Source organism: Schistocerca cancellata, chromosome 5 (genome assembly GCF_023864275.1).
Source record: "Schistocerca cancellata isolate TAMUIC-IGC-003103 chromosome 5, iqSchCanc2.1, whole genome shotgun sequence".
NCBI lineage: Eukaryota > Metazoa > Arthropoda > Insecta > Orthoptera > Acrididae > Schistocerca > Schistocerca cancellata.
Window position 1 is genome coordinate 240,897,349 of NC_064630.1, and position 14,626 is coordinate 240,911,974.

The following is a 14,626-nucleotide window of genomic DNA, read 5'->3' on the forward strand; positions in this document are numbered from 1 at the left end:
GCGGCTCCTCCCGTCGGAGGTTCGGGTCCTCCCTCGGGCATAGGTGTGTGCGTTGTTCTTAGCGTGAGTTAGTGTAAGTTCGATTAAGTAGTGTCTAAGCCTAGGGGCCGATGACCTTTTGCAGTTTGCTTCCATAGGAACTTGCCACAAATTTCGAAGGTACTATTTTCCGATGAGTCTACATTCACAAACCATAACAGCGTTAACCGGCATAACATGCATTGCTGGAGTGTTGACAGTCCCCACCAGTTATGGCAAGTTGACCACCTACGTCCTTGTCGGTTACGTGTAGTGTGGCATCATGCGGAACATACTCATTGATCCATATTTAATGATGGCACGTTGAATGGACGAAAATATCGAAAGTTTTTGTAAAAGAAACTATCGGTACTGCCGCAGGATGCTGTCCTGGACGTTCGACAACGTACGTGGTTTCAGCATGACGGTTCCCCAGCGCATTACACAATTGAAGCACAGGAAGTATTACACAGCGTTTACTCCTGTCGGTGGATCGGCAGAGGTAGCCCTATTAATTTGCCCGCTATGTCGCCGAATTTGGCGTCGCCGGATTTCTTTCTGTGAGGATATTTAAAAGATAAGGTGTAGCAGCAAGTGCCAACAGGCCATTGAGACATGGTCAACCGCATCACAAACTCCTGTGCTGACATTCCCACAGATATGCTCATGTCCTGAGTGCATTCATTTGAAACGGGGATCACTAAATATACTGAAGTTGGCGGTACTACGTTTGAATACTCACTCTAATTGGACATGTAGAGTAGCGTTCGCCTCGAGCCACGGCCACAGTGGTGCGTCGAAATGTCGGAGGAATACAACGTTACGAATGGGGTTTCCAATTAGAAGTTATGAAATACTGGCCTGTCCTACCTTCGCAGTATGGAGGTGTGGACCAAAGTCCCATGGAATATCCAAGGACCATTGATTAGCAAGTCGTAAATTACGACTGTGTACCCATTTCTGTTCCTCTGATTACAGCGCCATCTCTGGTGAAACGAAGAAAATTCTTCAGACAAAATGTATGCAGATTTTGCCGTAGAGTCGTAATCTGCAATAAAAAATGGGATTTCCATTGAAGATTACAAAGTTGCTCCCCGTCATCCACGCAAGGCTTCTGCAGGAGAGTTCAGTGTGTTATCATTGGATGTCCGCCTCCGAGACAAACAAACTTAAATTATAACTTTTTCATCTGATGAGTAGTTTTCGAAATATTTCAATGTCTCCGGTTAAAATGAACACACTGTGCATAAATACTGGTTGGTCCACTTAAAACGTTTGATCGAAAATGTCTCTTGTACAAGGTAGATATTGGATAGCGACTTTCAGGTGTATGAGTGCAAGGCAGAGGGTCATAAAAGTAAATACCTTGAGACATTCTAAACCGTATGGAAATATAAGTTCCAATACAAACTTGTGGTTTTTTAAATGGACGCCCCTTATTTGTTATGCAATCAGTGACATGAAAAATCACAAAAATAATGTAGTTAGTTTCATCGCAATACGTCAATTACATACGGAGAAATAGCAGAGCGAATTTGACGCCTGAAACAAACGAAATCGCCGCTATTGCACATCCGCAGATGCTAGCGTGATCCCCACATATCAATGCTTGTGGCAGGAAACCCTGTTATTGCTTTCGACCCTCGTGATAACAGTTAAAGTAAGATTACGTACATCAATCAAATAGGGTTCGCGATTGAATCTCGAGCTGTGCAATAGCGGCGCGTTTCGTTTGTTTCAAGCGTCAACTTCGCTTTGCAATTTTTCGGTATATAATTGAGGTATGGTGATGCGACAAATGCTATTCTTTTTGTGATTTTTCATATTATTGAGTATGTAGGTAATAGTACAGGGTGTCCATATGAAAAATAAAAGTTTTGGTTGAAACTAATATTTGATTACGTTTCATAATGTCTCATAGTATTTACTTTCATGAGCCTCTGCCTTACATTCTCAGTATCTATTTTTGTTTCAGAGATAATTGCGCTGAAGCGTTCAAATGGGCCACCCTGTACATACGAGTAGAAATGGGAAAATTGTGTTTTTATATGTACCGGTATTTGAATGAAAATAAAACTACTAATACAAAAAACAAAAAAATCAAAAGAAGAAGATCCCCTTACAGTAAAAGAAAACGACAAGTATCTCATAAAGATGCAAATACATATATACATACATACTTATCGGCGCTCACAGACCCTGAAGACCATGCACCGACATTACACGTTCCTCCATAGATGGTGATCTTGTACGCTTTGTATCCACTATCCTCATGAACACCTAACTGCTGAAGGTGCTTCCGCGGTTCATCTTCCCATCACTTCCTTGGTCTTCCAACCGGACTAGTTCCATCAGGTTTTCTAGAAGCGCATTTCTGGTCTATTTACAATGTGCCCTGCCAGGCTTATTCTCCGCCCTTTCATTTCCTGCAAAATGTTCGGTTGTTTCATTAGGTTGTACAGTTTTTGGTTCTTCTCTCAATCACAGATTGGTCCAAAGATCTCTCTCATGATTTTCCGTTCAAAGATCAGCAGGTCCTGTTCATCTTTTTTGTGGTGCTTAAAGTTACTGTCCCACATAATAACATCGGTTCTGTCACTGCACTATAGGCTTTAACTTTGGTCTTAATTGACAGATTTTTGAAGAAATTATCTGCTTCAGACTGATATAAACTTTAGACCTAAGTAATAGTTTTGTACATATATATTTACACAAAGCATTTACAACGATGCAGATAAATTATGTAAATACATATGTACAAAATAAACCTATGTTCTGTCTAATAAATGTTAAAAATATCAAAATATTGAAACATACATCTCAATAACATCAGTAAATCGGTGCAACAATACATGAAATATGGCACTGAAAATTAAAAATCATAACAAATAAAAAATTAGCAAGACTGTATTACATTTCTCGTATGTGCGTGCCTAGCCATTTAGTTCTGTAATGGCCTAATGCAACATAATATGTGTATCCTCATCCCTTACAGTATGAATGGCTGTGATGCAAGACGAGATATAAAATTATTTTATGTGATTATAGCATGAAATTATGTGAAATAGAACACTGAAAAATATTTTAGCATACTGCTTGTAGTATATAACAGTAATATATCTGCTGATAATGCGTCACAAGTAATAGAGAGGTATCAGAACGAGAAAATGTACACAAAAATGTGCAAAATTCTTACATCTAACTCAGTAAAGAAACATGTCACTAACATAGAAGAGACCCCGACTGAACTGTGGTAATATCTCAGAAACAGAATGTTGTGCTTCTGCCTAATGTGAGCCGACAAAAGTAAAAACTTAGCTTATATATATATATATATATATATATATATATATATATATATATATATATATATATATATAAGCTAAGTATGTGTGTGTGGGGGGGGGGAGTGCGTGTGTGTGTGTGGGTGGGTGTGTCGGTGTGTGTGGGTATAGTGGAACGCCTAACATCACTGTACCACTGTTGTATTATTATTATATTATACAAACAAAATTGCATCATGTTTTGTGGTAAAAGTTACGATAAGGCATATGCATATAATCATAGAAAAATCATGTCAACAAGAAGGAAGTAACTCAAAGAAAAATTAAAGTTCCAACTTGGCACATGGTTAACATACTTCTTCTTAAGCTAAAAGAACAAAATTGAAAAAGAAAGCAAAACTGAAAATATATATCACAGTTATTTTGCGACATGACTGTTGATAAAATACTCATTTAACTACGTAGTACTTGTACGAACATTCTTATGAAACATTTTAAAGGCTATAATAATGTGTATTATGCACAGCACATCATACACACTACTGTTTTCACCCGCATTAACTGATATCATCGTATTCGCAGCATAGAATATGGAAATGGCATCGTAATAATTGAATCCATTATTAAATTTTGTATCTTCCATTGTCACTATTGTTATTTGGCACCAATATGTTCCGAAAAGCCGCGTCGAAAATGCGAATTTGCAGGGGATAATATCTCGGGCTCTATTCATTTCAGAGATAATATGACAAGTACTTTGGATAACCTTTGGTCTATGACCATTTGTATGCCTATCGGAATAACAGGCATACTGTAGCTATACTACAGTACAGGTTCAAAATTTAAACATTATGCATTTCGTCTAGTCTATGCAAACTGAGCAAATCGGTCGGTTCCTTTGCATTAGGTGTTGTCTAAGGTGAGGTAAAGAAGCTGGAATATGGACTGCGGCAACTGGTTCCCCACTTTTCTGTCAGTCTTTTAAAGGGAGATATTCGCCTTTTTTGTGATACGACGGGAGTATTTTTCCACTGGTTATTATTACCATTATTATAGCGGCAGCAGTAGAAGCAGTAACAGAGGTACTGATCGTATTAACTTTGTTAGTTCATAGTCAGTGGTATTTATTGACATTCTCGCTACATATGGTCAAATCATTTTTAAATTATATTAGTACTAGTTTATTACTATATGTCATATTAAAATTATTGTTATTTCTTAGGTTACCATGAAGTAAAAAGTACAGTATATGTGAAACCCCGGTCTAGTGTAACAGAAGGCCCAGGGCCCTAATCTGGTCAGGTTAAATAAATAACTAACAAGGGGAGGCCACGACGTTTGGAACGCGGATTTACTGCAAACTTGGTACGCTCATAGTACTCCATGAGGACAAAAAAATGTGTAAGCAGTAGCGCGTACTTCTCAAGCGTTACTGAGAAAATCGCAAGATAATTTCGGTCGTCAAATATATATCTGTCCGTGGCCTGTTTAACCATGAAGCGGCTGCAACCGCGTGATGGCGGCACGGTCGCTCAACGTGTTCGGTCAGAGCGTTAGCTTTCCTTTCTAATAGTCCGCCGCTCGTGGTCTCGCGGTAGCGTTCTCGCTTCCCGAGCACGGGGTCCCGGGTTCGATTCCCGGCGGGGTCAGGGATTTTCACCTGCCTCGAGGTGACTGAGTGTTTGTGTTGTCATCATCATCCAGGAAAGTGGCGAAATTGGACTGAGCAAAGATTGGGTAATTGTACGGGCGCTGATAACCACGCAGTTGAGCGCCCCACAAACCAAACATCATCATCATCATCCTTTCTAATAAAAGAACTGAGCGAACGGGCCATCGAAAAAACTGAACGTGTATCATCGGACGTCTGCCATGAACAAATTCAACGAATAATATAGAACAAAATAAAAAAAAATTGGTTTTCGTTCAAGCCGGTGGATCGCTGGCTCGAGTTCGGTTCATCAGTTTCTTTTTATTTTCAACGCAGTCATTTTCTTTATTATTAATATTACAATTGATGTAATGGGAAAATACGCGTAATCGGATGAACTTTTATTAAATTTACAATGTTATTTGGCAGTCTACTAATTTTTTTTATCACAAATTATGTAATATTCATAACTATGCGTGATGACTGGGTGTTGTGTGATGTCCTTAGGTTAGTTAGGTTTAAGTGGTTCTAAGTTCTAGGGGACTGATGACCATAGTGCTCAGAGCCATTTGAACCATAACTATCGACTAGTAAATGGCCAAACGCATAAAGTGATATTGAAAATGTATGCTTGTCCTTGATTTGAGAAATCCCTTATACCTGGAAGGAGCCCGAAACGACTTGTTACCTCCAAGTTTTGACCGGCACAGACGGCTTTCGAAAGATTTACAATTCATCGTCGCTTTCGACTTTACGAGTACAAGTTGCAGCATGGTATTTTTCGTAAAAACATGGAAAACATAAAGTTAAACGGCACCAGCTGCATTGAATAAATGCTATGTTTCCGCATACGCAAGGTCTTTTGACGTTTTCCGTGGAAAAACAAACCTCGTTAACATTTTCAAAAACCTCTCTTTCAGACGATAATTTGGAAGCAAACCATGCATAACGCAGTATTTCCTTAAAAATCGCCGCTGATAATTGGTTGTGCGGCATCGAGCGTATTTTAATAGCGTCTTCCGAGAAGCAATTTCTCGTTCTCTTTCGATTAAATACGAACAGTTTTGAAGACATGGACAAGCATACATTTTCAGTATCACTTTATGCGTTTGGTCGTTTACTAGTCGATAGTTGTGAATATTATATTATTTTTTATAATAAAAATTAGTAGACTGCCAAATAACATTATAAATTTAATAAAAGTTCATCCGATTACGTGTATTTTCCCCATTATATCAATTGTAATGTAAATGGTAAAGAAAATGACTAAGTTGAAAATAAAAAAAACTGACGAAAGGAACTCGATCCAGCGATCTAGTGACTTGAACGCCAACCACTTTTTTTAAAAAAAAAAAAAAAAGGATCTTGTTCTATATTGTTCGCCGAATTTGTTCAAGGCGGACGTCCGATGACACCCGTTCAGTTTTCTCGTTCATCCGTTCGCTCAGTTTTATTATTAGAAAGGAGAGCTAACGCTCTGACCGAACACGCTTTTTTTTTTAGTCTCATTGTGTTCGCTTTCGTTCGTTGCATCTGCTCGGGGCGGACATCGTAAGACATCCGTTTAAGTTCGTTATTGATCGATTAACTCAGTTTTTTTATTACAGAGGGCTGCCAACCCTCTGACCGGAGCCGGCCACCTGTGGCCGTGCGGTTCGAGGCGCTTCAGTCTGGAGCCGCGTGATCGCTACGGTCGCTGGTTCGAATCCTGCCTCGGGCATGGATGTGTGTGATGACCTTAGGTTAGTTAGGTTTAAGTAGTTCTAAGTTCTAGGGGACTGATGACCACAGATGTTAAGTGCCATAGTGCTCAGAGCCATTTGAACCATTTTGAACCTCTGACCGAACACGCTGAGCTACCGCGCCGCCACCACTCGGCTGCATCCGCTTTATGGTTCAAATGGCCACGCACAGATATATATTCGACGACCGAAATTATCTTGCGATTTTCTCAGTAACGCTTGAGAAGTACGCGCTACTGCTTACACATTTTGTTGTCCTCATGGAGTACTACGGGTGTACGAAGCTTACAGTAAATCCGCATTCCAAACGTCGTGGCCTCCCCTTGTAAGTCAGTGTTGTCAATAGTTGGCGACGTCAAAGATGCAGTTACATTTTTCAAGAAGTGTAGATTTCCCTTAAGAATACTTGCTGAAGTACAAAAAAATTAAAAACACAACCATTACTAACCAACTAGTGACATTACGGGAGCGAATTCGTCAATTTGAGGCGAGTTCAGTGATATAATCAGTCAGCTCCATGAAGCCATGATCCCGATTGTCGAACTAGACCAATATTTTTCTGGGGTATTTTTGCCTAGAAACAGTGATCCCTTAATCTTTTGGGAATCCAGATAACTGCTACAAACGACACTTCAGCAGATGCCTCTGAAAAGATTATGCATTCCAGCTACATTAGTGATCTGTCAGTGTAGCTATTCACAAGAAGGACTCATATGCACCGAGAAAAGAAACGACTCACTTCGAGTAAAATTGGTCGTATTTTGTTTATAAATCATTACACTGATTAGTTTCTTTGTCTTAGACACATATATTGTCATATTGATTGTGAAAAATAACAGTAGATAACTTCAGGAGGTAGAAAATTACTTTCAGTTGTATTGTAGTTTTCGTATCATATTTTGTTTTCAGTGCAGTTATAAAACAGTAAGAAGAATGAGCTTTATTTTTGCGTTTTTCAAAGTTGATAAAAACATTCAGAATTTTGTCGTGATATTTTCAAATTTCACTGACAGCGAAATGTAGGAATTTTCGGGAATTTTAAAACTAGATTGAATGTAACGGGAATATATGAATACCCTGTGTTCTTTCAAACCAGATTAAAATAAAGCAAAAATATATGTCCCTTGATCTTGTGTTAGAAATGCAAGTCGCCCTCTTTTAATTTATGTAAGTGAATTGTGATGAGTCATGAAAAATAGCTAGTTCATTGCAGTGAATGAGTGGTTTTGACCTTATTCCTGAAGGGAACCATTATGGCGATATCTACTGTAGCGGCCGTCAATTTACAAGCAGTGTAGCAGTGAAGCAAGCATCATCTTACAGCCTGTGTCGCTGTCACTTGAGCATCAACTCAGAGCCCGTGTTGTGTTCTGGGCGTCAACTTATAGCCTAAATCGTTGTATAGTAGGTGTCGACTCACAGCCTTTGTCCCTGTCTCTGGGCTTCAGTTTACTATCTGCGTCGCTGTGTGGTGGATGTTCACTCACAGTTTAGTTACCATGTAATAGGCATCTGCTTACAGCCTGTATTGTTGTTTGGTGGGCATCAACTTACACTCTGTGTCGTCGTGCAGTGCATGCCAGTTCAAAGCCTCTGTTGTTGTGTAGTGAACATCAACTTATACCCCGTGTTGTTGTGCAGTGGGCGTCAATTTACAGCCTCTGTTGTGTGGTGGTCGTCAACTTACAGGCTGTGTTGTTTCTTAGTGAATGGCATCTCACAGATTGTGTTGTTAGGTAGTAGGCGCCAACTTAGATGTTTTGTCGTTGTGAACAGGGTGGCGATGCGACACATCAACGAGGCGATGGACAGAATGAAAAAGCGGGGAGCAGCAGACTTGTCAGCTGGAGAACTCAGCGTGCTGGAGAAGCTGCTGGTGTCCAACGACGACCCGCGCGTCGCCATCGTGATGGCGCTGGACATGATGTTCGCCGGCATCGACACGGTACAGTGCGGCCACGCTGCATGTGCATCCGTGTCTGGGTGGGTGGCTCCCTTTCTTGTTGTTCGCAACCTTTGCTGAAAATATGTCACCGCATAATAATCGTTATGAATCATACACAAGACTTAATCATAATATAATTATTATCACTTCAAAAAAATTGAACTTACATAATTAATTTTTCCAATTGTTTTCAAGTATATGTCTGTATGTCATGGAAGATATTGCAATTCTCACGCTGCAGTTACATAGCACATCGCTAGAGGAACGAAACAAAATGGCCCCCTCGGTTGATAACCGTGCGGCAACTGGTTTTCTGTATTTGAAGGGGAACAATGATAAACAATCCATGCTGAGGTGGTGGAATGTATGGCAACAATGTACTATTATATAGTGTAATGGTTAGGTGGTGCAGACACTTGCAGTGCGGTTAAACAAAACAGGAAGAACGACATGGCAGGCAATGTACGTGTGAAGAACCAGGAATTGCAAGAGAATCGTAGTTCTTGATGCACGAAGACTGGTGTTGACAATCGAAGTGATTGTGCAAAAAAGGTGGAAATCAATCAAGACCAGTTTTCAAAATCTTGTACGAAATTCTGAAAATGACAAATTCACCTCCTGTTGTTTTTCGATTACTGCTAACGTATATTAGGAAAGCTTTCCACACCTAAATGTTGCAAATGTTGCAGCAGTATTATGCAAACTAGGTGACTTTTTTTGCCATCAAGTCACGATGGAAGACAGCTGGCTATATTACCATGATCCTTAACAGAGAAGGAAACCAAGTAATGGAGATATGTGGATTCATCACTACCGAAAAAGGGAAGGACCCAGCCATCACATGGCCACGTGACGCTGTCTTCTGGGACTACCAGATTGTGCTCATAAGAGGCAAACTGTAACAATATACTACCAAAATCTGTTGATGAGGTTACAGTAAAGAGTCAAGATGGAGCTTTGCAGGAAGCTGACTAACGGGCTGTTTTTGCTCAACGACATCAATCCATACATTCTGCGCAATAAACAGTCAATCATACTGCTTCTTCGGACTATCAAAATTTGCCTCACCTTCGCATTCACAGCCCCATCTTCCTTACCCCCGCATGAAGAAACCACCGCGTGGTTGGCAGCTCCAGGATGATGAAAGGTGGCTTTCGAGGTAAACAGCCAAAGGGCAGACTTCTACAATCGACGTCTCTATCCTAGTCATCCATAGGTGGGAAAAATGCGTCGCACTGGAGGATAAGTATATAAGGGAGAAGTAAGACTGTCATCAGCTTTCATGATCGTAATTTGATTGTTTCGAAATGATAATTAAAATTTTAATAAAATCACTCGTACGTTGGGTGTATGGAAAGCAAGTCTGTTTTCATGTGGTGTCGGGAGTACAGGGCGGCTGGAAGTGACGGAAACTTTTAAAGTAACTCTCATAAAAATGAAGAAAAATTTTGATAGTTTTATTGTTTAAAGGAAACATCTAATTAAATTCCATTAATTGACGCAGTAACAGAAAGTTTCTCTCTGAAAATTAAGTGTAAAATAATGGCCATTCGAACGGATGCATTCCTGGAAGCAAATGCTGAGATTTTACGTGGAACTTTGAAACATTTCCTTCTGATGGAAACGATTGCTCTCTAATGATGTATTTTGTACCTTTCTTATTGTATTCTTATGTTATAAAATTGTAATTGACACCAGTTCATCAAATTAAGTAACTTGTAAGCATTCATTTCACTGCACACATTTCTGTTGGTCATAGTATATGGACAATATGTGAGAAGTAGGGACTGTTAGTGTTTGCACGTGTGTTAATAATTCAGCAAGGGACTGGATAACAGCATTGCTGGTTCTAAGGACAATTCCAAAAAACTTTGTGAGTGCACAAGTGGTGGTTATGGACTTGCTATATTATCCGCAAGACTCTTCAATGGTGATTGTGCACCTGCTCAGTCACAACAGATGGCTGCTGGCCATCTCTACAAAGACTACAGTGGGTCTGCATCTTTGATGGCCCACCAATACCATTATTTCTACATGGACTACAGTGGGTCTGCATCTTTGGTGGCCCACCAATACCATTATTTCTACAAGGACTGCAGTGGGTCTGCACCTCTGGTGGTCCACCAATACCATATTCTCTACCAGGACTACAGTGGGTCTGCTCTGTGATGACCTACCTACCAATATTCTTCAAAACATCGAATGACTCTGCTGTGGGTTTGCTCTGTTGTGGCCCATTACCTGTCAGCATGTCAAGTGTCAGCACTGTCTTTCCGTTGGAAGGACAACACTACTTCTTCAAGACTGCATGGACATCCACTACTTACGTGTGCATTGTCTTTTACTGCTCAGACTTTGATAAAAGAAACGGCAGTTTTACTGTGATGAATGATCAGCACTGTCTTTATGGACTGTGAGAAAATTTTAGCTTTTGACCAACATTGTATTAATAAGTGTGTGCATTGGATATCTTTGTTATTGTAATTATGAAAAATTTTATCATATCATTATTGGCCACTGCCCAAAACAATTTGTAAAAATTTTTTGTGGGGAGCATGGGGGCTATGTAAGTAGGCTGTTTATATTTTCTTATTGGCAACGTTACGTAGCGCTCTGTATGAAAATCACTGGCTGTGCTGTGTGCAGTCTGTGGCCAGTTTGCATTGTTGTCAGCCATTGTAGTGTTGGGCAGCTGGATGTGAACAGCACGTAGCGTTGCGCAGTTGGAGGTGAGCCGCCAGCAGTGGTGGATGTGGGGAGAGAGATGGCGGAGTTTTGAAATTTGTAATACTGGATATTATGAACTGCTATGTATATTATGATTTTTCAACACTATTAAGGTAAATACATTGTTTGTTCTCTATCAAAATCTTTCATTTCCTAACTATGCCTATCAGTAGTTAGTGCCTTCCATAGTTGGAATCTTTTATTTAGCTGGCAGTAGTGGCGCTCACTGTTTTGCAGTAGTTCGAGTAACGAAGATTTTTGGTGAGGTAAGTGATTTGTGAAAGGTATAGGTTAATGTTAGTCAGGGCCATTATTTTGTAGGGATTTTTGAAAGTCAGATTGCGTTGCGCTAAAAATATTGTGTGTCAGGTTAAGGACAGTCCTGTATAAATTGTTCAAAGGGGACATTTCAACTTACACACAACACCGTCGTCTGTATTAATTCTATTCATATCACGTATGTATCTTCCTCCTCGCAGTATCCATATTTCCATATTTTTGAACATCATACACTCTTCCCCCTTTCCTGTATCCATTCACCCTCTTCCAATTATGTCCCGCATCGCTTGACAAACCTCTCAAATTTGATCAGACACCTGGAATACGAATCCTTATCCCCACTCCCCCCCCCATTCCCAATGCACTCCCTCCTCAAGAACCTGACCTGATGTCATGCCGCTATTAGAACATGCAAAGTTCCTTACATCTTCATAGAATCCATGTCTTTTCCCATAGCAATTCTGTTGCCTTCGCTTGTCGGACCATGAATTCAGTTCTGAGATCTGCCCATCCTATCAAATGCAACAATAAAAGGGTTCAAATTAATCTGAGCACTATGGTTATCAGTCCCCTAGAACTTAGAACTACTTAAACCTAACACACATCCATGACCGAGGCAGGATTCAAATCTGCGACCGCAGCGGTCGCGCGGTTCCAGACTGAAGCGCCTAGAACCGCTCGGCCACACGGGCCGGTAAATGCAACATATTTTACTACTTCACGAATATACTCTACTATTCGACAAATGTGACTTTCTTCTCCACGAGTGGCTCCAACACTACCACCTTCTTCTATGTACATCGCATCCCTTGACCCTAACCAATACTCGTCTCCCATCCTCTTTCACATCAAATCCTCTCTAGTCTCGGCTGCATCCAAATCTCTTATCTGGGAAAAATTACTAGGAGCTCACAAAGCTCCTCAGAGTAATCAAGAGTCCATACTTGACCAACAACTCATCAAGCTTCAGGTTACCGTTCTCTGTTCTTATCAACATACATTATGGTTTTCTGATTGTTTTAACCATCGTGGTCATTGTCTACCAACCCACTCCTCTGGCGGAATGTAAAGTTAGGAAGTTCCACATTACGTATTCAGGATGATGTGGAAGATGTCAGTTGAAGAAATTACTGCGGTGTCGTATATATACAGTACAGAAGAGCTTGTAAGGAGAAAAAAATTATAATCTACATCTAAAAGAACTTCTGTCTGTCTGACTTTGTTTTCAATGGACAAATTATCAAATTATCAAATAGTTTTACGAAAGTTAGGTTATCTTCCCTTGTAGCACTTTACTGATGACTATCTCTTACTCTCAAACAACAACGTATTGTTGGCAACAAATTGCATGAATGGGTAACTGCACTGTTAGACTACGGTTAATATTTCCAATTGATGGAAGAGATCCACGTAAAATTTACACGAGTCTACTCCACATATAATTCTAATTGCTTTCTTATCTGCAGTGAATGCTTTTTCACCTTAGGGAGGAGTTACACAGAGTATTATCCCAAAGGACACCAGTGAACGAAAAAATCTAATAACACTCTGATTTATATTACTCTTATGGCAAAAGTAGCTGAACCTAAACACTTTAGTAGTTGTACTATATGGTTTCTTTTTCAATATTAGTTTTAGTCAATATGTACTCCCCATAATAAGTAGATAACAAAAACGTCTGCCTTTGCTTGTGTGTTTATGAGTAACACCGTGTCTACATATTGTGACTCAAAAGTCCTCAGACCTGTTATAGTTTACGTGTGTCTGGGAGTGAGTGTGTGACTGCATATTGGTTCACCGTAGTACTCGACATTTCCAGACGGCGAACTCTGCTGCCACGGCGCTGTACTTCCTGAGCAAAGACCAGAGGGTCCAGGAGAAGCTGTACCAGGAGCTGAGGGCGCAGCTGCCGGATTCCGCCTCTCAGCCGTTCACTGCGGACACGTTGGAGGCCTGCAAGTATCTCAAGGCCTGCGTCAAGGAGTCCATGAGGTGAGCACGCAGGGTTGCAGTGTGTGTGCATATACTGTGTGGGTGGAGCAGTCCTTGTAACATTTCTGTTGATGTGGTTGCTGTAATTTGTGACAAGTCCTGCTGCTAAAAGTAACCATATCCTTACTGTACAAGATGCATAAAAATTAGAAAATTGGTCACTATTTGGATACTTCCAGAAGTATGATGATTTATTTGTAAATGCGAAACTGGTTAGCAGAGAAATAAATGCAGTCTGTTATTCCATCATATAACCATGCAGTCTTAATGGCGCTAAAAGAGGTTAGGTAAGATTCGCGCCAAATTAAAAAACTGATAGTGTTCCTCCTACTGTCGGTACAACACTAGAGTTACATGGATGGCTCCATAGATCTGTCAGATCAGTGTTGTTGTTGTGGCCTTTAGTCCTATATTCCGATCCAGCTATCTACGCTAGCCTATACTGTACAAGCCTCTTCATTTCAATTACTGTAACCTACACCCCATGGAACTTGTTTCCTGTACACGTCCCTAGGTCATCCTCGACAGTTTTTATCTCCCTTGTTTCCTTGCATTAGCATGCTGACGATTCCATGATAACTCAGAATTTGTCCTATGAACCGTTCCATTCGTCTGGTCCAGTTATGCCAGAAAATTTCTTTTTTTCCAATTTCCATTCCGTACCTCCTCATTAGTTATTCGATTTACCCCTCTAACCTAAGATTTTTCTGTATCACGACGTTTCAAAATCATCTACTCCCTTCTTGTCTGAACTGCTTATCGTTCACTTTTCACATCCGTAATTCTTTTTACTCCACATAAATACAGTACCTTCATAAATGACTTCTTAACATTTAAATTTATGTTCAGTCTTAAAAAATTTCCTTTTTTAACGAACGTTTTTCTTCTTATTCCCATTCTTCCTTTATATCCCCTACTTCTGTGTAATCAGTTATTTTGCTATCGAAGAATCGTAACCCATTTACTACCGTCTAGTGTCTCATTTGCT

General features: G+C 40.1%; 1 protein-coding gene across 2 annotated transcripts in view; it reads left to right on the plus strand.

The window, feature by feature from the left end:
- The window catches only part of LOC126188163 (probable cytochrome P450 301a1, mitochondrial), a 130,484-nt gene that overhangs the window by 94,605 nt on the left and 21,253 nt on the right, over positions 1 to 14,626 (plus strand). For both annotated transcript variants that reach the window (XM_049929678.1, XM_049929677.1), the window contains exons 8-9: positions 8,472 to 8,640; positions 13,466 to 13,638. In XM_049929678.1, coding sequence (XP_049785635.1) covers positions 8,472 to 8,640; positions 13,466 to 13,638 — 342 coding nt within the window. The remainder of the gene's footprint in view (positions 1 to 8,471; positions 8,641 to 13,465; positions 13,639 to 14,626) is intronic.